Here is a 25542-nt window from a genome sequence, read left to right as displayed (position 1 = left end):
TTGTGAAGATTTTACTTAATTCATCATATTAAAAGGTTATTAACAAAAACGTTTTTTTCTTCGAAATAGTTTTAGATCAAGATAATTTATTGCTACAGACAATTAATAGCTACGATTAAAAAATTGCCAATGCAAATTAAATCGGCTATTTAGCTCATCGATTATGATTAGCTAAGTAAGTTTTTATTTAATTTTGATTTATGGTGAAATTAAACTTAGAATTAACAGATTAATTGATATCAAAATTTATTTAATTTTATGGTTTATTATTGGGTTTGGATTAGGTTAGTAACTTTTAAATAAACAATGCCATAACTTTTAAATAAACAATTAAAATTTTTAATTAATTTAATAAACTATTCAATGTGATAATCTTGACAATATATTAAAAAATTCATGGAGATCAAGGAATACATTTTTGTAAATATTTATCAAATTTCTTTTATTTTTAATATAAATTAATGATGAAAAAATAAAATATTTATTATATATTAACACTGTAATATTAATTCTTGCATGATGGATTATTTTGGATCTTTTGTAATCCATGCTATATTGTATTAATATCTTTAGTAATAATGATTTTACAAGTAAAATTATATGTTAACAAAATTTTGATTAAAAATAATTATGTCCTTTTTTTAATGATCAAGATTCAAGATCTCATTAATTTTCATAAAATCTAAATTTATTCAAACATTGGTTTAATTTAAATAATCTTTACAAATGAAGTTCATTCAATTCAATTGCCCTTTTATCTCGTTATTGTGCTATTCAATAAACTTAATAAATACACTTAATTAAATACATTTCCTGTTTGTCCTTCCTTAACTATCATTTAATCGTTCGAGTGTTATCGATTTTCTATTTCCTTGTGTTTTTTTTTTTTAAATAGATTTTATAAATACTTTATTTTCAATTTTTATAAATTATCAAAATTAAGTTTTATTTTAAATCTTTTATCTATATCGTATATAAATTTATAAATGAGAACAATTTTCAAATTTAAAAATTATCAATTTTTACATTTTTTATCTTTTTAAGCTATTTTTTTTTTCTTTTTAATTTTTACCTTAAAATATAAATTTTTTAAATCTTTAAACTTCTAGATTTTCAAATTCTTAAAAAATTCTTAAAATTTTTTTAATTTTCTAATGAATTTTCTAATTTTTTAATATTCTTCTAATGAATATTTTTATTCATTTATATATTGTAAGATGTATTCTTCAATTTAAATTATTTTATATCCTTTAATCTTTTCAGTCTTTAAATTTTCAAATTTTCCACTAACAAATTTTCTAACTTTTCTTTTTTCTCTTATTTTTTACTTTAACAAACTCTTTATAAAATACTCTTTCATAAATAACTCTTCAAAAAATATTATTTGCAAATTTGTTTGTTTATAAACAACAACAAATAAACTTTTGTTGTGTAATACATAGACAATACAAAACAATTTTGAATATTTAGTATAGATAAGAGAAAATTATCATTTTATAAGAACTCGTAATTTTGCTCATCTTATATGTTCACAATAAAATGTTTTGAAATAACTTCACAAGCATAATCATAACACTAAATGAAAAAATATTACATAATATACATGAAAAAAATACATTAAAATTGACATAAAAATAAATTTAATAAATAAAGTAAAAATTAAAACATGGAAAAACATATTTATAAAGCCGTTTAAAAAAGAAACAAGAAATTAAAACTTAAGACTTTTCAAAAATTAATTCCACATAAATTACTAATTTTTCTATAAATCTGAATATAATTAGAACAAAATAATCATATAAATTTAACTTTTTCTTTTTACTTTATTATTCATCCATTCAACGTTCTCGTTCCTAACCTCATCCATCCTTATTCACGTAACCTAACTTAAAAATTCTAATCGCATATCAATATCGCATCTTCTCGATTCTTCTGTCTCTCGTTTCACATATTAATAATAATACTTTTCCTCATTTCAAACCGAAAAAAAAACTCAACGTAACAGCGATCAACTCCTCTCCTCTTCGCTCCGTTCCGCGGCAACCGATCGCCGCGGCAATACTGTGTTGGTTAGCCACCGGTGTAGGTGTATATACGCATCGTAGGTGTACAACTTCGCGGTCTGCCACGGCGACGTACTGTTCTTGGCACAGTTTCTGACCATCTCCTATTGCGAGCGGATCGCGCTGGACCTAATATCATTGCGCCTCGCGCCACCCAAATTTCTGTGAAGCCCCTCTGATATCTCTCTTCCGGTTGTCTAACATTTGGAATCCGCGCACCCCATAGCCTAGAGGCGACATCTTCGATCTTTCCAAGTCAACGATTTTCCTTTGAAAGTGAGTAAAATCGAAGAAATTCCGCGAGTTTTCTTCCGATTTTCCGAAAAGGTGAATAAATCGAAAGATTTGGAAAATTTTAATATTGTTAACGAAATCATTTTCCCCCGATTTTTTACAAGTGAATAAATCGATTTTTTTTTAAAGTGAACAAGTATATCGAAGATCTCGAAAATTTTTCAAAAATATATCGATGATATTTCCGATTTTTTAAAAACGAGTAAGTAGATTGAATATTTGGAAGATTTTAAAAGTGAATAAATCGAAGATTTGAAAAACTTTATCGAAGCAATTTTTTCGATTTTTTAAAAGCAAATATGTTGATAGAATTTTGAAGATTTTTTAAAAGTGCATAAATTGAAGATTTGAAAAATTTTGTTAACAATGCGATTTTCTTTTTAAAAATAAGAAAATCAAAGATTTCGATTATATTTTTCTGATTTTTCAAAAGTAAGTAAAGTAAAAATTTCTAAGATTTCGTAATTAACGAGAATTCAGAAAAAAATTTTGTTTGTAATCAACATAAAATATGACATTACAAATATTGATATACGAGAAAAGATAAAAATGAAGAAGTGAAATTAAAAAATATGTTTTGGAAGAAACTTTGCTGAATAGAAGTTTAAAAGAAAAATATGATTTCTTAAATTCATTACATTTTTTTTCTATTTGTTTAATAAACATTTAGAACAAGAAAAAGGAAAATTTGTAATCAAAAAGATTCAAAGATAACAATTGAAAATCAGAAGAGAAAAATTTATTAAATCTAATTTTATTGATAAATTTTATTGATTTTTTTATTCATTTTATTTTTATTAACTCTTCTCAGTGCTTTTTAAATTTCTTGATTTTGTGATACGTTTTAGAATTCTTGTTAATTCTTAAACACATTTTTACAATATAACAAAATATTTTAATTTTTCAATTTAAAAAAATATATTTATGCATTTATGAGAAATTAAAATTTATATTTATTATTAAAAAATATAAGATGGACGTAACAATAATGCAAAAATATACAAAATATCTAAATTATATTTCTTGTTATAATATTCAAAAGACGAAATAAATCTCCATTTAGATTCCATTCTAATTGAATTCATGAAAATATAAATTTAATATAATAGTATAAATATCCACAATCTACTTATATTACATTTTCTCTAATAATAAACTTCTCTATTATTTTTATTTACCTCTATTATTTTTTTATTATTACCAATTATCAAATAAAAACTTTGACTTAAGACAAGAATTATGTAAAAAAAAATTTGATGAATCAGATATAACCATTTTCCATTTCGTAAATAAAATTCAAAGCAATATATTCAATAATCGTTATCGTTACAGAAGTATATATATTTTTAAATATCATAAAGATTATTTAGAGGCAAATAGTTCGTTTTGTCGTAAAAATTCGAAACGAAGGACGAGCTTCGAGTTTATGACGCGAAATACAAATATAAAACTATCCATTATTCATGCTAATTGGCGATAATCGCGAAGAATTGTATAATCGGCGAGTCGGCGATTTTCTTCAATTCACTCTTGCGATGAAAGTGCATCGTGGCTGCACACGAGCACACGAGACAAAAATTGCCACGGCCAATGTTTACCATGGACTACGCAAGATGTGTAAATAACGCTAAAAATTCTTCGCCAAGTGTTAGGAAACACGCCGAGATAACGAGCCTCTGCGTTACGCAGTAAACGCATAATATTTTGAAGATTTACTCGGACTTTCGAATTTTTCACGTTTTCGAAATTTTAAATTTCCCGCCACTTATTTATATTTACATTTTGTATTGTAAGAACCGAGAAAAGAAAGTAAAGATTTTGATTTTTTTTTTTTTTTTAAATTTTTGAATGTTCGCATTTTTAAATTTTCAAATTTCCCATCTTTCATGTTGATTTTTTTAATTTAGATATTTTATCTTATATAAATACAGAAAAGAAAAAAAATTAATGATTTTTATACTTTTTTTAATTGAAAACTTTTTTTATGCTCATGTCTTTCTTTCATATTTCCCGCTTTTCGATCGTGTTGATAATTTTTCGTTTACTATTTATTTTATAATATCCCTTTACATAAAATATTCGAATTCCACGATTATATCTAAAATCATTCAGAATTCAGTGACTAAATATTTCGTTAAATAATATCTGTTACACATTTAAAGTTTAAAATTTTTCAAATATCTTTCTGTATTTTTTATTCATCGTTTATTATGTTTCGGGAAGATTGTTTATCGAAACGAACGATGAGTCAACATTAAATTCCAATACGTTCCTCATAAAAAAAAAAAAACTTCAATACAACAACGTAAAAATTGCTCATAAAATTCATACACAGATTTCGAAAAAAAAAAAAATATAAGGTAACCTAATATCGATACGAAAAATTTAATTTCATAAGAACTTGATAAGAATTCTTTTTTTTAGAAATTATAATCTATTATAATATCATAATTAAATATCATAATTATAATATCATTAATTAAAACTTGTTATATAAATATTTTAATTATAGTAATTATAACCTACAAAAGAAATGTATTCAATTTATTATCAATTTTAATTCAATTTGTTAATTCAAAAACTTATAAAAGTTTGAAGTTTTTCATCAAGAGACCGTCAACCATCATTTTATCTGCAACGATCTAACAATCTAAGTCACGTACAAAGCAAAAGCAAAATTCTACGGAACAAAAAAACGAAACGTTTGCAGCTTGAATTACTGAAATCGAGACGAGCTCCATGAATGATAATTCCAAGAATCATTCGATAGAAAATGAAATTTTTGTGAAACTTTTTACATGAAATTTCACATTATCATTAATATAGATATCACAAAAAGACATAAATAATCTATATTATTTTATATCTATTATTTTGAATATAATATAATATAATATTTTGATAATGAAGTCTGAGTTATCAACTTTTTTTTTTTTAATTTTTTATTTCATTATAATAAAAGGAGATTTTATTGTAGAAAAAAATATGAGAATTATATGAACTTTAATAACTGAAAATAATAGCGCGCATATCGCATAACTGTCATTGATACGCTGGCGTAATTTGTCAAAGAATAATTTTTTTAAAGGAAAATTTCGCAAATTACTTGTATTTATTTTTTTTTAATTTTTTTTTTTTTTCTTAGTTTTGTCCATTTTTATTAATATTATAATTCTCTAATATTCCGTGATACATAAGATATTAATTTTTTTTTAAAAATCGATTCTAAATAAAGAAATAAACAAAAGATATTGATATAAAAATATATCGATTATGTTAGGTGAAGCTTTAAAATATTTGTAATAGATTTATGCACAGATTAAAGAAATCATCATTTCGTGCTTTGTAAGACAGGATCTCCGCATGACAATAAAAATATATATTGTAATTAAAAAAAAATTATATATAATCTCCAAAAATTTGATTTTCTAAAAGTTTCATTTTTATTTTAAAAAGAAAAAATGAATCTTTCTATTCAATTTTTTAAAATAAATTACAATAAGTGTATTAATTAATATTTTGATAAATAATTATAATGAAATTTATATGATTTTAAATAAGTACATAACCTATTTACCTATCTATAGAATACATATAAAAAATTCATTTTCTAATAGATTTAACATCCAATTAAAATAGTATTTTAATAGCATTTCAAATTTTATTAATGATTATTTTATTAATGATTAACTTGTTAGAAAAATATTTTAAGTACTTTACTTTTTCTATGTTTACGAAACACTTTATTTTGCTGCGCACTTTGTGCATACATATTTTCATGGTTCACAGTCGTGATCGCGACTGTTGGCCTCCTTTTACTTTTCGCTTACCGTGATCATCCTTTTGCTTTTTTCTACGATTTTCGTGGTCCATTCACGAATAACCATTTCTATTTTTCTCACTTGTATCCCTCTATCTTATTTATCTAAACCAGTTCATCCATAAATTTCTTTTTCTTTGTTTCTATTTTTTTTTTTCGTTTATCATTCGAAGAAATCACAATATGTAATTAAGAAAACAAAAATAGATGTGTGCCTGAGCAAAAATATCGTCGCTAATTTGTTAAAAAAAATTCCTGCATTAATCATTAAAGAAAAATTATTAATTTATTTTTAAAATATAAAATCGTTAAATGACAATGTTGAATTTTGTATAATAAAACAACTTAAATTAAAACTTAAATTTAAAAAAATAACTAATATTATTTGTAATTATATTAGGATTATAAAAATAAAAAAAAATTTAATAATAACTGAAAGCAATAAAATTCTAAATAATAAATACATAATAATAAAAAAGTAATAGAATTTCTCATATTTCATCATAAAAAAGTAATAGAATTTCTCATATTTGAAAAAATTTTTCAAAGATCTTAAAGATAAAAAATTTAATTAAAAAAAATATCATAAATTGATGATGAATGAATCGAAATTCGAAAATCGAAAAACGACACGTGGAAAATATTTTCCCTTTCTTCGCGAATTAAAGAAAATAGAATGCAATTTCATTTATCTTTCCTGTTTCTTTAGTGAACGCGGAAATCGGTTACGAAAGAAGCGACACGCGACAAGATATCGGTATTCCATGACGCTAACGACGCTGCACCTGACTTGATCGTGACGAATGCTGCACAAATAAAGGAATGTCTTGACAAAGATCTGAATTGGAAATTCTGATGACCATTACTATCACTACGCGATCGTCTTTATTGTATGACGTGTCCGATACAATAGACTTTAAACTAGTATATGAAAAAACTTACATTACAATTTTTCACTATTATATATAAATCAGTCAATAAGTGTTAACTTTTTTATTCTAAAAGATTTTGCGATTTTATATTGAAGTTTATTTAAAGAAATGGAACAAAACTGTATACCTGTGTAATAGATCAATTCAAATGTGATACCATGTAATGGTTGTATATTGTAACTTTTATATTTAAACAACAATGATATTCGCTTTGATCCATCGATTGTATTTTGTTCATGTGTCCGTATTTATTTCAAAGATTTTAAAGATACGGCCTCCATAGATCAATGGTGACTCGTCGTACATTTAATCAGCACATAACCTCTATAAAAACTATCAATTAGTCACAGACTGCGAGTTAATATTTTTGATCTGAAGCGAAATTTTTCTAACATCATTACAGATTCTACAAGTTGGCATTCTAACTGAAAAACGCATCAATATATAAAATTATGAATTTAAAGAATGGTTAAAATGGATATAAAGAAAAAATTAATTCCACAACGCTAAAACTGACGACAAAAAAAGAAAATCGAATTTCTATAAGCTATATTTGTGTGTCAAGTAATGATAAATGACAATAAATATTATAACTTTAAAAAAAACTATTATATATATTGATAATTATTAATTATATTTATTAATTATAACTGCTGATAATTAAATTTGTTTAGTGTACCATCATTTAATATACAAAATTAATATATAAAAATAGTTTTTCTCTCTAGTTTCATTATCCTATCTAAAGGTGTATTTCATATAATATCTACATAATATCTTCATATAATATCTTTAAAAAGTATAATATCATTGATTTCTAAAATTAACTTGTCATGAAGTTTAATCACTATAAGATCTTCTGTATCTTAATATGGGATCAATTTGGATACATGGAATTACCATTTCTCAAAGGTTTCCAGATGAAAAGATTTAGTTTCCCTTCTGCATTGTCTGAAAGAGATATTTAGAAAAACATAAAATAAAATTGAGTGTACAATTTGTAAGTAGCTTTTTTCACTAACTTTTATTTTAAAAAAAGATCTTTATTTATCATTACTATCATTATAATATGCTATACTATGCTAAATAACTACATGCAATATTTTACAATAATTTATCAAATCAATTGTGTTAATCAAAAATAAATAATATAAGATATAATATTCAAGAATTAATAATTATTATAAATAAAGTAATATTATAATATATTGAACATAATAAATATAATAAATGCATCTGAGATTCTCTTGCCTTTCAATAATTGAGATGTGAATCAAAAAATGCTATTTAACTTTATCGAATCAAAAATAAAATAATAAAAAAATAATGATATTCATTAATAATTTCACAGTATACAATAAAATTTACGATAAAAGCTTTCAAAATTTCATTATGTCTACTAATTTTGCATTGGAAATTCATATCATTTAAAAATATTACTTTGAGATTAGGTATTAATCTTTATAAATTTATGAATAGAAATCTATTCATATGGTTTATATCTCGTGATAGAAATTTCCATTATGTGAACGAATCATAAATAAAAAGCTCGCGTGATATCGATATCCATTTCATGAAAGGGCAGAACTACTCTAATCGAAGAAAAGGAAGTATTTGCTAAGTCCGCCCTTTGCTTATATCTAGGTCAAGAATAATTGAGTAGGCGTCGCGTAAACACGTGTATCAAGTGGTTTTCTATTTTTTTCCGGTCAATCATCGCACATGGTTCGCCTAAATTTAATACGGATTCTACTCATTTTATCATTCAATGTCTTGAGCTTGTTCAATGTGATTAGATTCACATTTTCACATTCAAATTTAAATCTTTTTTATATTTGATACTTATATATTTATATTATTTTTCTTGTTATAGAAAATACTTTCATTTACATTCTATTTAATACTGGATATAATATATATATAATTAATTTTCTAATTATATGATATATATTCAAATTAATATTCAGAACATCAAATTCTTTATTTTCATATTCTTAATTATATATTTATTATTTAAATCATGCAAATTAGTTTTCCAAAAAAAAATTCTCATTTGTTTATATAAGAGAAATAACTTCAATTAAGATATAATATTATATCTTATATCTTAATATTATATAATATAAGATATAATATTCAAGAATTAATAATTATTATAAATAAAGTAATATTAATAATACAATAATATAATAATGTAAATTTCAATGATTCAGCGATGAATAAATACAATTTTATATTAAAAAATATAAAATATATAACTCTATGTTATAAAATATATAATTTTCATAAAAAGTTAAATATATCCAAATAATCTTAAAATCACTCTTAACTCAACAATTTAATGCGATAATATTCAAACCAACATACTTTCTCAATTAAATTTCAAAGCAGCATTTTGCATTTCCTAAATAGTACTTAAAAGAAAACATTGTAAGTAAACCGTCTTCGTATCCACAAGCCTTCTCGTGGAAAACAACCTCTCGAGGCCGAGCGTGATCTCTTGCTAGATGATGCAACGCGTTTTTTTGCAACGAATACTGCGAACAGACTGACAAAGTCACTTCGTGCATACATCAGAACCCGCGATTTTAATCTTCTCTTAGACTTACAATCGATGAAACGCAATTAAAACTAGTTAAAAATAACAAAATTAAAGTTTAAGTCGTGTTTAGATAAGTGTAATCGCGATTTTTCCACAATTTTGATACTGAATAGTTCACTTTACCCGACCTTATTTCATATGTCATCGCTCGTTATAGAACACAAGTTGTGAGCAAATGTTGTTATTCTACTGATGAATACTATTAACATTTTAACTAAAAGATGGTAGAAATTCATTAAACAAAATAATAAATGCATTGATCAAATTGATTTATAAAGCGGAAGTTATGCATATTGAAATTGAAATTATGAATATAACTAAAAGAATGAAATTTAAATATTAATTTTTATTCTCATAACTTATACTTTATTTTATACTTTATTTTTTGTATATTTTATTTTAGATTTAGATTTTTCACAAATATATAAACATTCATAGTATATTAATTAGAGAAGTCTTATATAAAATTACTAACATTTAGTATTTTTATAAAGACTTCATTTATGAATCATAAGATTCTTTATATACTTTATATATAAGTTTAATTTTCATTTTATTTATTTATCATTGAAATATTATAATATATATATAATATATATATATATTTTTTAATTTGCATATCAATTTATTGCATATTAATATTATAAATAAAATATTTAAATAATTCTTTTACAAAAAATATGAAATTTAGATAGGTTAGGATCTATGAATTATTATTATACGTACTTCAATCGAATATAGATGGTCAAGTCGTGTCCCGTGTCATTTAATAGTTAAATAAATCACGAATTCATACGTTCTAAAAACAAGATAGAAGTGGAACGAAAGCAAAACACCGACTTTGCGGCCAATGTCATCCGACGAGTTCTTCATAGACGATACGTTTCCTTTTTGCACGAGGTGAACCAGAGAAATCGCAGGAACAAGGGATCGAGATGCGTTTCCTTATGGGGCTCGTAAGACCTCGTCTTAGCTTCGTATTCACCATGACCGTCAGGGTCGCTCGTATCGATCGAATCTCATGGCGATCTCCTTTTCCTGTCTCTCACTTTTTTTTTAAAGCGACATTTAACTTCATTTCTTAATCAATTATTAATATAATTTTCTTATGATGATTATTTTTTTTCGAGAAAGGACATGAAATATTTAAATTATTATTGAATAATATTTAATAATATTGATATTAATATTGATTAAATTTTATGATAATAATTTGTTAAAAGGAATATTGTTTAATCTGAATTCTCAATAATCATGAAGTTAAAAATCAATTTCAATTAATTAATAATAATAAATATAAAAATTTATTTTTAATATAAATTATACGATATTTAAAGAAATTGGAAATCCATTAATTTAATTAATTAAAAAAATTTATTAAATCAATTTAATTTAATTAATCTATTAAGATTTTCTTCGAAAAAATTGAAGATTAAATTTTTATTTAGTAATATTTAAAAATATTAAGTATATTATATATATTAAGTATATTAAGTATATTAAGACCAAAATAATATTTTTTAAATATAAAACAAAATCATTAATCCTCTTCAAAAATTTTTGAAAAAATAAACACTTTAAATTAATAAAATAATAAATGTAAATAATATAATTTATAAATTTAAATTTAAAAATTTAAAGATTAAATTAATCAAGATTTTCACGATTAATTTATTTTATCATAAAAATTGATTAATTCATTAAAGTCTCAATTGATAAATGAGGTCGGTAATTTATTTAGTAGGGTTATTCAGTTAAGATGATGTGGTAATATGGCTACCGGATATCACAATCTGAAGGAATAACAAACGTGAAAAGAAAGGTCAGCAATGGATAGACCAAAGAGGCGAATCGACAAACAGGCGAAAATAGATGCTGACCACCTATGCCAATGACCCATATTCTCTCTATTCTCGGCGTGCCGCGAATTAAATATCGTCGTTTTAATGCCACATATTCAAGATTATGATCATTGTTGCCAATCCGCTCGATTTCAAAAAAATTAAAAGAACAATTATTGACAATAATATGAAAAATTTAAATTAATAAATTAAGAAGTTATTAATATAAAATTTTAATTGTAATTATTTTTATCTCATTTTCTGACAGATAAAATGGACAAAAAATTAAATTTGTTAAATCAAACTTTATCATTTTCAAAAAAAATATAAAAACTTTATTAAGGATTTGATTTCATCTAATAATTCAATATCTAATTTTCATCTTCATATCTTTACTCTAATTTTCATAGTTACATGACACGATTTTTAATTTAAAAAAACAATTTTAAAAACAAATTCTGAATATTGTATTTCTTATATATTTATATTTCATTAAAATAAACTTTGTATCTTTGATGATGCAACAAACCCAATGTTCTCATTTGCATAATAGCAACATTTAGAAATTTTTATGTCGTGGTCGAACTGAAATAAAAATGAGTAAGGTTAGGTATAATGTAGCGTCACCTTTGATGTAATATCGCGTATGCTAATGCGTTGATCACATTATATGGGTATGAGAACATAGTTGATGTTATATGATGACTCGAAGAAAGGAAAAGGAAACGTTTTATGACATTTTATTCAATAAAAATGACTTAAACGATGAAATTGAACTATTGAGTCATAATTTTAATAAAAAATATAGCTAAATAAAGAAATTAAAAATATTTATAACGTACAATATAATAAATTTTAATAAATGTTTTTGCAATTATTTTTTTTGTTTAAGAGTATGTAAAAATTTTGGAAAATCTAACATATATTTTTGTAATGTATATAGTAAAAACTTTTCTCTTGCTAATCATAATAAAAAATGAAAAACATTAAAAAATTTTTAAAAATTCAATATTGAAATTTACACAATATACACAACTCATAACTCATAAATAATAAATAAAATAGAATTCGTAAAGAGAAAACAAAAAATGTTATTGTATCAGGAATGAGGAATTGGTTGTCGATCAATTTTAAAAATACGCAAGCATCACAGATTCTAATTCTACCTGTGATCTAAATTCTATCTAGAATACTTGTTTGATATTTCTAAGAAGAAAAAACAGATCGATAAAATAATTAATCTTAACAATATAAATTTGGAAAACTTGTTAAAGGCTATAAAAATTAATTAATTAATTTTTAAGTGATTAAAAATCATTTTAGAAATCTTGTATACTTTTTCTTCAATTATAATTTAGCTTTCCTTAATTTTCTTCTTTTTTTAATTTTTGTCTCACTAAACAAACAATTCTTAAATTTCTTAATACATTTAATTGAACATATTATATTTAGTTAAAAATATAAATAAATTTTTCATATCAAATTTATCGAAAATTATTAAAATTTGTTAATCTTGCTGTTATCTTTGTAAGGATTTATGTCAAAATATACTTGCAAAAAATTATAAAAATAACAGAAAGATTAAAAACATCTTAATTTTTTTTGAAACATCATTTAATATTATTTTTCTTTTTTCAGAATGCAACTCACGACGTGTTGCAAATGTTATTCGTTAAAAACGGGGACATTGTTCACTGGAATATTGGGTATAGTAAGTATATGATAAAAAATAATTAATTTTATTTATATATTTTATTTATTTATATAATTTTATTATATTATTTATTTAATATTATATTTAATCAAAAAAAAATTTTTTATAGAAACATTTATTCGATTCTTATTAGGTCTTATCAATTATCTCATTGATCTTAATCTTTACTTTAAATGTCGAATGGAAAACAATATTGATCGACATTGTAGACCAGAGCATCGTCAGGATCATTTTTGCGATAAATTTGTGTATGACGATTCTGATTTCAACATTGCTTATAGTTGGCGCTCTTAAGGTAAAATCTAAGTCAATTTCAAGTTTATAGAATAAAATTTTTTATTATAAAATTTTTTAAATTTGTTTAATTAATTGATTATTTAAATTTATATAAATTAAAATATTTCTTTTTTAGAAAAAAACATTTTTAATGCTACCATGGGTAGTTTTGGGTTTAATCTTAGCAGTTGGTTTATTAGTGAGTGTCCTCTATACGTCCATCATGTTCTTCGTATATCATGACGTAATAATTGGAATTCTGTGGCTCATTATTGGCATCCTAACCATTGGTGAGTAGTGTGTAGTTACTTTTATATTTTGTAGTATTTTATTTTTATTTATTTTGTTTTCTTGTGAATTTTTATTAGTTTATTTGAATATTTTCTTATAAATTATAAATTAAAATCATTTATAAATCCAATTAAAAAGCATTGAAAATACTTTAAAAAATACAATCGAATCTTGGTATCTCGAATCTCAAGGTAAAAGAGGTTATGGGAATTTTATCTTCGAAGTTTCCGAAGAATGAGTTATTCATACATTCTATAACATTCTTCGAGGCAGTCGGGATAAAAATTTGATTTGTAGAATTGTAGAGAAGGAATTATTTTGACTTCAAATTTTAAATTAAATATAATAAAATTCGAGTTATATAAATTTATTCTAGCTTCTATTGTAGAAATTTTTACAGGAATGAATATGAATAAACAAAATTGTAATATTTTAAAGAATTTCGAGTTACAGAAATTCAACAATATTTAAAATATAAACAAAAGATTTTGTTATATTAATCTTTAGTTTTTTTAAACACAATAATTTGATCATTTTAAAAAATGTTTCAAATATAAATTGATTTATAATTAACCTTAATCCTGTTTTTTTTCAGTAATCTATGTATATTTGTGGTTGGTAGTGTACAGTTATTTCCAACAATTAAGGTATGATAAAATGAGCAGCCGAATTGACCCATATGGAAGACCTTATAATTATCGAAGACCTTAAAAACAAATCGATAATTTCACAAAGAAGAAAATGATCGAGATATTTTCTTTTCACAAAATAATTAGACTATTTTTTTTTAAAATAAAAAATAAAAAAAAATAATAAAAATAAATTATATATGAAAGAATAGTCTAATTACTTTGGGAAAAATTATATACTTAATGATCAATTAGCACAATCGCACCAAAGCACGAGACAACGCCTTTCGTCGATAAAGAATTTATCGAAAACCGCAGAACCATATTTGTAAAATAAGATTAATAGTCATGAGTAGATTAGAATATATTTATGGCATCAAGATGATCCCTCGAATGATTCAATATTTTTTATATATTTATTTTTAACAATTTTTTTTGCATAAAAAGTTGAAATTTTATATTATGTACATATATGTCATAAATATATTTTCTATTTTTAAAATAAAAATTAAATTATTAAACGAAATATATAATACATAATCAAAATGAATCATTCATACATCGAAAATATCAAAGTTTTTTCTAATTTTATTCATATAGATGAGATTACAAATAAGATAAAACTTTATTTATATTTTCACTGCTGGAAACACAAAAATTTTAACCTCATTTCATGTTTACCAACCTTTAACGGCAATCGTAAAGAATGACAACGAAAAACGAAGAGAGATTGAGGAAATATTAAAGAAATTTATTATGAACTATTGTATTGCTCTGAAATTATTCGCTTCACTGGGTTCAAAGGAGACTCTCGATCATATATCCGCGATAAGAGCATATCACGAATAAATACCGTATATAATACTGAACCGAAAAACGAGCATCGTTCGAGGGTATAAAAACAATTATGAAACGCGTTTCAAATGGATCTACAAGAAAACAATGCGTTTTTTTTTTCAAGAACCGACATTATTGTCGATTCGTTATTGCGATATCAAAAAGACGAGGCTGATCCCTAGCGAGATGAAAATAGATTCCATTTTCAAGGATAACGAAAATATTAAGCGTATGTAAAAATACACGCGTTGCCACACTGCAAGAACCAGTCTCCTACGCAAGGTTAACGACTGACTTTATTTATTTTTCCTGCTCCCCACTTTTATTTCTCTTTTATTCTTTCTACCGCGTAATATACATTTGTAATTATTGTTACAAACTATGAGAAATAAATTATTATTTGTTTGTAGTTTTATTTTTTTTTTTTATTCCTTTATTTTCTTCTTTATATTCTCTTCATTTCTCTCATTCAGCTGTGTGTTCTCAACAAAGTGATAATGAGAAATTTTTTATTGATAGTAGTATTATTCGTAGAAAACGTTCAATAAATATCAAATTAAAGAAATATTTTGCGAAACATTTGAAATATTCGAAATGTTTCTTAAGTAACAAAATATCTACAAGAATTTTATTATTTTTCTCTGAAAATGCAACTTTAAATTTTATTCTATATATATGTAGAATATATAGAATATATATATATAAGTTGTATCTATATATATATGCTAGTACACTTTTTATGTAAACGATGAATAATTCCGTTGTTACTCATACGTATTCTCTAAACTTTTGCGAATAAATAAAGAAAGAGAAGCAGCGGCTAAGCCAGTAGCGTGATTATCACAGCCAAAATCAGTTTGCATCGAAGCTCTTCGTATCACACGCATTTTGTTACTACTAAGAAATTTATTTCTGTGAAAGTAAAATATATATTTTTATGATCGATTGTATCCAAAAGTTCAACCAAAGTCAAAGGTGAAATGCGAGAAAAACAGTATAATCTATCATTGAAGATACGTACCCGAAAGAACTGAAGCAACCGCTAGGATGTGACCAATCCAATACTAATCGTTCATAATGCTTATCAGTGAATTCAAGAAAACCTTCTATGCCGCATAAAACAACTTTCAAAACAAAAGAAAAGAAATTGTGTAAAAAAATAATGATACAAAATTTAAAAAATTTTGAAGTATTTTTTATTCTTTACCCTGTTCCATCATTAAATCTGGTGTTTGATAAGGAAATCCAGCTATTTCGATATCGATCAGATCTTGGAAAATTGCAGAACAATAAAAAAGTATTAATTCTGAAGATGGAAGATCTTGATCACATTCCATCTGAAAAGAACTTATGTTTAATTAGATGCACAATATATTTAATTACAAATGTTAAAAAGAATAATTCTTTAAACGAAAATAAAATAAAAATAAAAAAATTTTTTTTAGTTATTATTCATGATAAAATCAAAAATGTAATTTTTTTTATTCTTAATTTTTATTTTTGCTTGAAGAATAATTTCTCAAATTTTTGGATACTTATAATCCTATGTATAGAAGAACAAATTGAAAAAATTCTGTAATGATATACTAACTATTTTGGCAATTTGAACGATTAATAATCGATGAGTGAGAGGATATCCTTTGGTGGATTCTCGAGTAGTTAATATTTCAAGGCATAAACTAGGAATTCTATGATCCGAATTGAACTTATTTCGAACGATTTCAGCGAGACATCGATCGCTTTCTTCCTCCTTAGGCGCTCCTTGCATTATCAGATCTCGTATATCTCGATAAGATCCGATATTGGCTCTCCCTTTTACTAGAGCACCATGCTGCCATGATATCTTTTTCATCCATAAATTGGGATAATTTATTGTTTCGTGCACTATGAATTGACCGTTTTCATTATTGTATTCGAAAATAAATTTTTTTTACGATAATATTTTTTTCTTTCGTTAAAATTAAATTTTCTTACATAATCGGATATCTTCATTCTCTAAAACAATTTTATTTAATAAATCTCGTCTTGTTAAATCACAAAGTTTTAAAATCGTCATAAGTATATTTCGATGTTTATCGGTCAAGAATTGTGCATTTTTATGTAAAAAAATAGCAGCAATGTTAGCTGTAAAAAATAACATGAAATGATGTATTCAATGTTTCGAAGATAATTGTTAAAATTGTAAATTTACAATATTGTTATAATTTTACCTTGAACAATAGTTAGAGATAACGTAACATCGGCATTCATTTGTTGAGGTCTTTGATGAATGTATTCTATCACTTTAGACAATTTGACTAATTTTTCTTCTGTAATAAACAGTGACGGATTTAATAGATAACTAAAGAAACAACAAGTTTAAAGAAGTCACTGAATTTTATAATTTTTTTATCTAATTTTTTATAAATACATAGAATAATATAATATATGGAAATATTTAGGAATAATATTCGTAAATAGGAAAGATAATTTAAATTTACTACGTAATTTACTATAAATATAATTATAAATGTATTTATAAATGTTTTGCATTTTTTAAAAATGAATTAGAATAATTTTTTTTATCACTTAAAAAAAAAAAATAAAGAAGAATATTACTAAAATATTCAAAGCTACCAGAAAAATGTTCTTGATATTTTCAAGAATAGAAATTATTTTATTTATTATTCCTATTTTGATTTTGCAACAGATAAAATTAATTAAATCCTATATTTTTTGTATATTTTTTTTCTCCTTTAAAAATGTCAAAAATTTCAAGAGTTCCCATTTTGCTGAATCTGTTATTGATAAATATATAATATATATATTATGATAATATGATAAATAATATGATAAATGAAAAATAAAACTTTAAATTCTAAATCTATAATTCTAAATATATAATTTGTCAAATTTAAATTGTATGTGTAATAATATTAAAACATACTTTGATTTTTCGAATAAAATAAACAAAATATAAAATAACTTTTTGTATCATTTTAATTATTAAAAAAGATAATAAAAAATAAATTTGCCAAATTAAATAAAAATAAATTAGAAAAGATTTCAAGATTTTTCCAATCTTACCAAAATTCTTGGAAGTAAAGTTTCCACAGCTCCATGGCGGGAAGCCACAGAAAAGCAGAATTGCCCAAGTACTAGTGAACTTTCTAAGCATTTCTATACAGTTAGTTCACAACTCTGAAGAAATGGGATCTCGATTTTCCAAGGATTTTATAGCGACAACCCCACCGCAAACCCCCATAAGTCCATAAGATTTTAATGAAATTAAAACTGAAGTAGTTATTCTTTGTCACGTACATCGGAAATCACTTTTCTTCATGAAGATTAACATGTCGAACCCTGGGAAGCCAACTCTTAAATGAAATCAGTTTCAAGAACTTGAATACTCGTGGGTGGTTGATTAACATTCGATGGAACGGAAGAAAGTAAGGAAAACGAATGGCTGATGATAAATCTTGATTAACACGAAAATATAGGGGAAAGATACCTGTTTTATTGATAGAAGCGTTACAACATAAAGTGGCGATTTTTTTAGGTTAGATAACTAATTTTAGGCTGATTTTTTTTTTTTTAAATTATTTGTATAAGAATTTAGAAGCAATCAGGATGAAAAGGATTTATATAATCACCAGAAACACAACCAGTTACTCCATGACTTAGTTTTATACATTTTCCTGCCCTTTTCTTAGTCTGCAAGTGAAGTAATAATATTCTTCTGTTATATTGTCATTATTTTAGAAAAATATTAGAATTCAGATGGCAAAATTTAATATATCACATTTTTCTAGTTTTAATTTATTTAATTATAATTTTCTAATTTTTTAATTTAATTTTAATTTAGTAATTTTTCTATAATTTCAATTTTAATAAAGAAGTAATGAATTTGCCATTTGATTATAAAATTCATAATGATGAACTTACAATTTGATATTCTATTTGACATGGTCTATCATCATTATCATATGAATTATCCTGCATTGATTTAATCTGAGTAATTTAGATAAAAATAGGAAAAATTAAAAACTGATAATACAAATCCTTATATAAATATAATAAATAGATAGGTCAATTACCATGCTTGAATAATCTTGTGCCATAATTATGGGAGATTGAACACTATTTATTAATTCTCCTGTTTCTATTGTTTCAGAAGAAGTCCTCATTGCAAGAACCGAAATTATAATTGAAATAATGAAATAAACGAGATTCGATATCCTTTATACAAAACAATTATTTTAAATAGCTATATTTTATTTAATAAAATAAAATAAATGTAAAATCTTTAAATAAACTAATAAATTTAATAACTTACATGCTAAAAATTTATTCTTAATCTCTCGCTTAAAAGTCATTAAGAAGAAACGTAACACTGCCATTGTTCTAGCACAGGCATCTTTTATATTCGTTGTGAAGCCAACGAATTTCTTTTCGATTACGAAAGGGTTTCGATTCATTACAAAGATTGTGATTGTTTTTAAAATGTACGAATTACGACATAACAATTTATTGACTGCGTAAAATCATAGTTTTATGTGAAAAGGAAACCTGTAATTGTTAAATAATTTATTAATATAATAATTGTTAGATTTAAATTTAAAATTTTTATTATTTTGATGCTCTTATATTATTTCTTATATTCTTATATTCAGGAAAAAAATTCTATGTGTGTAATATGTAGTAATTTTTCGGCAAAAAAATAGAAAAAAGGTTTATAAAAATAATCTTTTAATTTTTTATTTTAGTAATATTGAATACACAACTGTTTACATTTACAATTAAAATGAATGCTTACAAATCGTTTATAATGTAAATTGCAACATTAACGAATAACATTTATTTAAAATGTTAAAAATATTAGAATCGAGAATTGTTATTATTTATTTATAATAACTAATATTATCTAATCATATAATATTTATTTTAAATCTACATACATAGCATATGTAATAATCTAATTCTCATATATTACAGTTAACATTAGATTGAAATTTGTAAATATATAATATTTGACAAAAATTGAAGTATTATATGAAATAACATGTTTAAATAATAACATGAAATAAATGAAATAATTTTTCTCTGTTTTCATAAAATATTTGTAAAAAATACATTTGTATTTTTATTCTAAATTATTATTTTTAAAATTATTATTCTAAATTATTGTTATTTTACTTAGAAAATTTAATTACATACTATTTTTTATTTAAATTAGCATTTGTGAAAAATGAAATTATATAGGACTGTATATTCACTTAATAGTTATCAAGTTTCAAAAATCTATTTGAATATAAAATACTTAATAAAAAAAAATTACATACATTGAAGGAATTAAAATTATGTTAATATTTCATCAGCCTTTTATAATTATATAAATCTTTTGAGTAAACTATTAACATATTTTTAAATAGATTTTCTAATGTTTTAGCAAAAATAGATATATTCACATAATTTATATGGATATTTTTGATGACTAAATATATGATAATAGGTACAGTGCAAAGAAATTTGATTATTTATTAACTGTACCATTTTATATTATTTGATCACATTTATTACATCTTTTTCATATTTCTTATATCTTTATAAAGATATTTATTTAAATATCAGTCTCAAAGATATGTAACTTAATATAATGTTAAAAGTTACACGTTATATTATATTATAAATGAATAAATATAAAAAAATTACAGTAGTCCTTCGATTATCCAATTTATGAATTATTCTGACTACAAATAAAAAGAAATCATATAACCAAATCTATTCTTATGAAAATAAAAATAAAAATTTTTGAAATATAATTGAATTATATATTGCTGTATTATTCACATTTCTATTAAAAATTCAATTCAATAAATATTTAACATTTATTTCCTAAATATATATTAGATAATATATATCATATCGTAAAAACTGTACCATGATATGTTTATATCTATCTATTGGTCTAAGAAATAAAATTCCCTGATTTTTTGATCCCCTTAATTATTATAAATTTTTTGTTTTTATTAAGTCAAATAACCGAAGGACTACTGTATATTTAAAACTTATAATGAACAAAGCAAAAAGTAAAAATTATATATTATATAATGACTGATTCAAATTGATATTTTAAATTTGATTGAATCATTGTCAAAAACTTATATGTTATCTCTTCTTTCTAAGTATGATATACGAATAATTAAAAATATTAATTAATATTAGTTAATAATTTTCTTAGCCTATATAATTCTAATACAGCATCAATCTGCAACAATTAGAAACTATAACAAAAGTATATGAATAAAAGTATCAACAATACCCTTTAATCCTTGAAATTCTTATTATAGAGTGAAAAATAGCTTTTTGCACTTTCTATGATGATTTAAATTTTTCTTCAATGATATAATCTAGAATTAACTTATAAATAATTTTTCTTAAATCACAAATGATTATGTTGCTCAGGATTAACTTCAAATTCAATTTCTAATTGAAGTCTGTAATCCATAGCGACAAGTACAATAACTAGAAGAATTGGGAGACGAAATCGTGATTGCCAACCAAGTTTGAGCATAAACATTAAAGCACGATGAAATGTGCCACCACTCCCAAAAAAATTCTCGGATGCCATTGTTTTCATAATTGTTTTAATCATACAAAATTCTGTTATAACTTTTGATATTGATATTCCTCTTCAATGGATTTATTGTAAAAATAAAGAAGATAAAAATTATAATAGTTTCAGAACAAATGTCATATTCCAATCTAACCTAAAAAATCATAGAAAATTATAATTATTTTAAGTTGCAATAGTATCTATATAAATTGTACGTTAATTTTAATGAATGAATTTAATAATTTCAATAAAAATTACTTTTTAAGATATATTACCTTGTATTCGCCACATTAATTTTCAAAATACCATTATTACGTTGCATATTCGTATAACAATTCATGACATTACATTCATCGACGCTTTTCGAGAAATGTCGTTTTGTAGAGGTTAAAATTTATGATAACTAATGTTCAAGAATTAATATACGTAATTTATTTATTGATTGACTGAATTACTTGTTAAAATTTATATATTTCATTTATAAATAAAAATAATAAATTTCAAAGATAAAATAATATTCGTAGTATAATTTTTACATAAATGTAAATTTGACAGAAAACCATTTATAATATGAATCTTTTACGATATCAATACAATCGATAATCGGTCATTTAAAATAATTGCTCAAATAATTGCTAAAAATTTAAAAGTATATATAAGATGAAAATTGTAAAATATTTTTTAAAAATAAATTTCTTTTTATATCACTATTAATATTTTTATTATTATTTCTTTTATTATTTTTATTATTTACATTTTTACAAATAATATAAAAAAAGATTTAAAAAAAGAAAAAAAAAAAGTTTTTTTAAAACTTTGTTTAAGATATAAAATTTTTATCTTTATTTTTAATAAATTATAATTATAAATAAAAATTTATCAATGATTGCAATAAATTAATTTTTGGATTATAGATTTTTAAAATTATAATGAATAATATTAAACATATTTGAATAAGCGCCAATTTATTCTGCCATCTTTAGTATCAATATTAATACAGATAGTTGATGATTATTGGTGGGGTCAAATGGAATAAATATATTTAACAAGCAATATTTCGTAGTAGTTGGTAACGCATTCGTAGCCATGAACATCAATTTTGTGGGAAAACGTATTCTTGTAACAGGAGCCGGACGAGGTATGTTATAATTCATATATTCATAATTTAGTAAACTTTCTTTTATTTAAATTTTAATTGTTAATAAAGACAATTTTTAAATACTATTTTAAATTCTTTTCTATTTTAAATCTAACATTGTTTTTGTTTCTTTATTGATAAAGAATTTAAATTGAACCAATCAGAAAGAGCTATATTTTTTATTTGATAAAAGTTGGTTATGTAATAATAATCTTGAAATACAATAGTTCTCATTGAAAATAATTTTTCATGAATATATTGTGATATTTATAAAAAATTTCGATTAGTACTAATTCTATTAATTGTATTAATTATAAATAATTATATTAATTATGATTATAATATAACTAATTATAATTAAATCATAAATTTATATTATAAGATTCATATTATGAATCAGATTTATCTGAATGTTTCAATATTTATTTTTTTTATTTTTTAATATCTTTCTAATAAATATTCTTATTTTATAATTGTTTTTAATTATCTTACATTTCATTTACAAAATATTTCAAATTATTGTATTTTAAATTGATAAATAAGAAATTTTTCAATTATATTATGATTATAAACCAACTATAAATCACATTCATTCATATTTATTTCATGCTAGATATATAGTTAGATTCATAATTATTTTCCTTCACAAGATATTATTTATTTAACATATTAAATATTTTAAATCATAGGTATTGGTAAAGATTTGGCTCTTCGTCTTTCCAAATATGAAGGTCAAGTAATAGCGCTGTCCAAGAAAAAAGACAATCTAGATAAGCTATGTACAGAAGATCCTCGTATTCAATCTATTTGCGTCGATCTCAGCGATTGGAACGCCACCAGAAAAGCCGTTGAAAGTGTGTTACCTATAGATCTCTTAGTAAATAATGCCGGTGTTGCATATCTTAATTCTTTCTTCGATGCTACACCAGAAGATTTTGATTTAACATTTACAGTAAATGTGAAAGCTATACTGAATGTTTCTCAGATAGTCGCAAAAAATATGATTCAAAGAAAAGTTGGTGGTAGTATTGTTAATATTTCTTCGCAAGCTAGCCAAGCAGCTTTGAAGGATCATGTTGTCTATTGCGCTTCGAAAGGAGCAGTAGATATGTTATCTAAGTAAGAAGAAATTAGTTTTTAATTTATTTCAAGATATTCAATATTTCTTCTTGTAATATTATTACATATTATTTTATAATATAAATAAAAAAAATGAATTGCATTTTTTATGTTATAAAAATCTTAAAAAATATTTAAAAACTTAAGTTATAATTATCTATTATGCTATAATTTATATGTGTATCTATAATCTATTTTACCTACCTTTTTTTAATAGCTGATAAAATTTATTAAATAAATTTCATTTTTAATAATTATTCTTTTCCAGGACAATGGCTCTTGAGCTTGGTCCCTATAATATTCGAGTGAATACCATAAATCCTACAGTGATTTTGACGGAAATGGGAAAATTAGGTTGGAGTAATCCGAAAAAAGCACGAACTATGTTAGACAAAATACCATTAGGTCGATTTGGTGGTAGGTAATCATTTTATTTATGGAATCTATTTTTGGAATAGATTTCTATCAGTTTTCTTATTTATATTTTATTCTATTCTTATATATTTTGCAGAAGTGTTCGAGGTAGTAGATGCAATAATATATTTATTAAGCAATCATAGCTCAATGATTAACGGAATTACATTGCCAGTGGATGGTGGATTTTTAGCAACATAATTGTATAAATCAATCTTCGATATCATTTATTTTTATATTATTTTTATATTTATATCATTTTTATATATATATATATATATTTATATTATTTATATAAATTTTAATTATACTTTTAATTTTAGAAAAAAATAATTTTATAAAATAAAAAATATTATTTCTTTTATATACAATTGAAATACAATTCAAATAAGTATTTTTGTGTTTAATATTATAATTGTTTTATATTTTGAGTCTTATTAAAATTTTATTGAATATAAATATATAGGAGAGGAAACAAGGTTTAGAAAGAAGAATGAAATAGAAGAAAGAAAAAAAGATTAACACAGTTATTCGTTTATCTCGTTTAATTTAAAAAACGCTTCGTTTCTTCTTTTTTCATTATTTAACTAGAATTCGGTGAGCAAACGGCAGGGAACGGCGTGAAACAATGAACGCTCGCCGTGAAAGAAAACTCATTTATTTTCTGAAAATATTTAAGACGAGACGCGTTATTGTTTCATCGAAGTCCCTCCCATCGTCGCCATTTCCGGTTTAAAACAAACATTTCGTTTTTTCGGCTCTTTCTAATCAATAATTATTTGAATCCCTACAGTGAACATAAAGTGGCGGAGAAAAACGCGAAATTAGACTGCCTGCACGGTAAGAAACGTTCAAACTGATTTAGACACGTTGCATTTGATTTGATTCACATCTCCTTTCGCAATCAATGTTACGAGCAAAGCATTTCCATTCAAAATTAACCCTTTATGCCAGTAATTCTTAATCGTTTCGCAAAA

General features: G+C 23.2%; 4 protein-coding genes and 1 long non-coding RNA gene across 6 annotated transcripts; 2 read left to right on the top strand and 3 right to left on the bottom strand.

The window, feature by feature from the left end:
- The first annotated feature begins 2078 nt into the window (after window positions 1–2078).
- LOC102677302 lies at window positions 2079–14727 on the top strand. 2 transcript variants are annotated; one of them, XM_006619849.2, is made up of 5 exons: window positions 2079–2339; window positions 13191–13263; window positions 13400–13561; window positions 13679–13832; window positions 14429–14727. In XM_006619849.2, the coding sequence occupies exons 2-5, from the start codon at window positions 13192–13194 to the stop codon at window positions 14542–14544; spliced, it is 504 nt and encodes a 167-aa protein (XP_006619912.1). In that variant the 5' UTR covers window positions 2079–2339; window position 13191; the 3' UTR covers window positions 14545–14727. The 2 variants fall into 2 exon arrangements, with proteins under 2 accessions (XP_006619912.1, XP_031368330.1); XM_031512470.1 differs by lacking the exon at window positions 2079–2339 and adding an exon at window positions 3756–4052 and having other exon boundaries at window positions 13190–13263.
- A 1313-nt stretch (window positions 14728–16040) lies between these two features.
- On the bottom strand, window positions 16041–18579 carry LOC102677443 (UPF0764 protein C16orf89 homolog). Its single transcript, XM_031512469.1, has 7 exons — window positions 18366–18579; window positions 17510–17608; window positions 17274–17423; window positions 16891–17183; window positions 16507–16636; window positions 16321–16423; window positions 16041–16211 (listed from the first exon to the last, which is right to left on the bottom strand). The coding sequence occupies exons 1-7, from the start codon at window positions 18454–18456 to the stop codon at window positions 16064–16066; spliced, it is 1014 nt and encodes a 337-aa protein (XP_031368329.1). The 5' UTR covers window positions 18457–18579; the 3' UTR covers window positions 16041–16063.
- Window positions 18580–18861: 282 nt separating this feature from the next.
- LOC116186128 lies at window positions 18862–20051 on the bottom strand. Its single transcript, XM_031512471.1, has 4 exons — window positions 19615–20051; window positions 19376–19517; window positions 19224–19289; window positions 18862–18992 (listed from the first exon to the last, which is right to left on the bottom strand). Coding segments are annotated over exons 1-4 (309 nt in total). The 5' UTR covers window positions 19617–20051; the 3' UTR covers window positions 18862–18893.
- A 1459-nt stretch (window positions 20052–21510) lies between these two features.
- On the bottom strand, window positions 21511–22488 carry LOC116186129. Its single transcript, XR_004151076.1, has 2 exons — window positions 22170–22488; window positions 21511–22048 (listed from the first exon to the last, which is right to left on the bottom strand). It is a non-coding gene; the product is annotated as an uncharacterized LOC116186129 (long non-coding RNA).
- Window positions 22489–22879: 391 nt separating this feature from the next.
- LOC102677673 (L-xylulose reductase) lies at window positions 22880–25392 on the top strand. The gene is made up of 4 exons (XM_006619852.2): window positions 22880–23032; window positions 23722–24151; window positions 24420–24568; window positions 24663–25392. Exons 1-4 carry the CDS (start codon window positions 22981–22983, stop codon window positions 24764–24766), a joined length of 735 nt encoding a protein of 244 aa, XP_006619915.1. The 5' UTR covers window positions 22880–22980; the 3' UTR covers window positions 24767–25392.
- Window positions 25393–25542: the final 150 nt, after the last annotated feature.

This window comes from Apis dorsata, unplaced genomic scaffold (genome assembly GCF_000469605.1).
Source record: "Apis dorsata unplaced genomic scaffold, Apis dorsata 1.3 scaffold_444, whole genome shotgun sequence".
In the NCBI taxonomy this organism is placed as follows: domain Eukaryota; kingdom Metazoa; phylum Arthropoda; class Insecta; order Hymenoptera; family Apidae; genus Apis; species Apis dorsata.
This window is presented reverse-complemented; position numbering and strand designations above follow the sequence as displayed.

What these genes read in the sequence shown, in the direction of transcription:
- LOC102677302 (XM_006619849.2), top strand. Translation starts at nt 13,192, where the DNA reads ATGCAACTCACGACGTGTTGCAAATGTTATTCGTTAAAAACGGGGACA. An exon ending in TTATAGTTGGCGCTCTTAAG is followed by an intron (nt 13,562 to 13,678) that starts GTAAAATCTAAG and finishes TTTCTTTTTTAG; the next exon opens with AAAAAAACATTTTTAATGCT. An exon ending in TATTGGCATCCTAACCATTG is followed by an intron (nt 13,833 to 14,428) that starts GTGAGTAGTGTG and finishes GTTTTTTTTCAG; the next exon opens with TAATCTATGTATATTTGTGG.
- LOC102677443 (XM_031512469.1), bottom strand. Translation starts at nt 18,456, where the DNA reads ATGCTTAGAAAGTTCACTAGTACTTGGGCAATTCTGCTTTTCTGTGGC. An exon ending in GAATGAAGATATCCGATTAT is followed by an intron (nt 17,184 to 17,273) that starts GTAAGAAAATTT and finishes GTCAATTCATAG; the next exon opens with TGCACGAAACAATAAATTAT. An exon ending in GGTTGCTTCAGTTCTTTCGG is followed by an intron (nt 16,212 to 16,320) that starts GTACGTATCTTC and finishes TTACTTTCACAG; the next exon opens with AAATAAATTTCTTAGTAGTA.
- LOC116186128 (XM_031512471.1), bottom strand. An exon ending in CACAAGATTATTCAAGCATG is followed by an intron (nt 19,290 to 19,375) that starts GTAATTGACCTA and finishes TAAATTACTCAG; the next exon opens with ATTAAATCAATGCAGGATAA. An exon ending in GTCAAATAGAATATCAAATT is followed by an intron (nt 18,993 to 19,223) that starts GTAAGTTCATCA and finishes CTTCACTTGCAG; the next exon opens with ACTAAGAAAAGGGCAGGAAA.
- LOC102677673 (XM_006619852.2), top strand. Translation starts at nt 22,981, where the DNA reads ATGAACATCAATTTTGTGGGAAAACGTATTCTTGTAACAGGAGCCGGA. An exon ending in TGTAACAGGAGCCGGACGAG is followed by an intron (nt 23,033 to 23,721) that starts GTATGTTATAAT and finishes TTTAAATCATAG; the next exon opens with GTATTGGTAAAGATTTGGCT. An exon ending in GCAGTAGATATGTTATCTAA is followed by an intron (nt 24,152 to 24,419) that starts GTAAGAAGAAAT and finishes ATTCTTTTCCAG; the next exon opens with GACAATGGCTCTTGAGCTTG.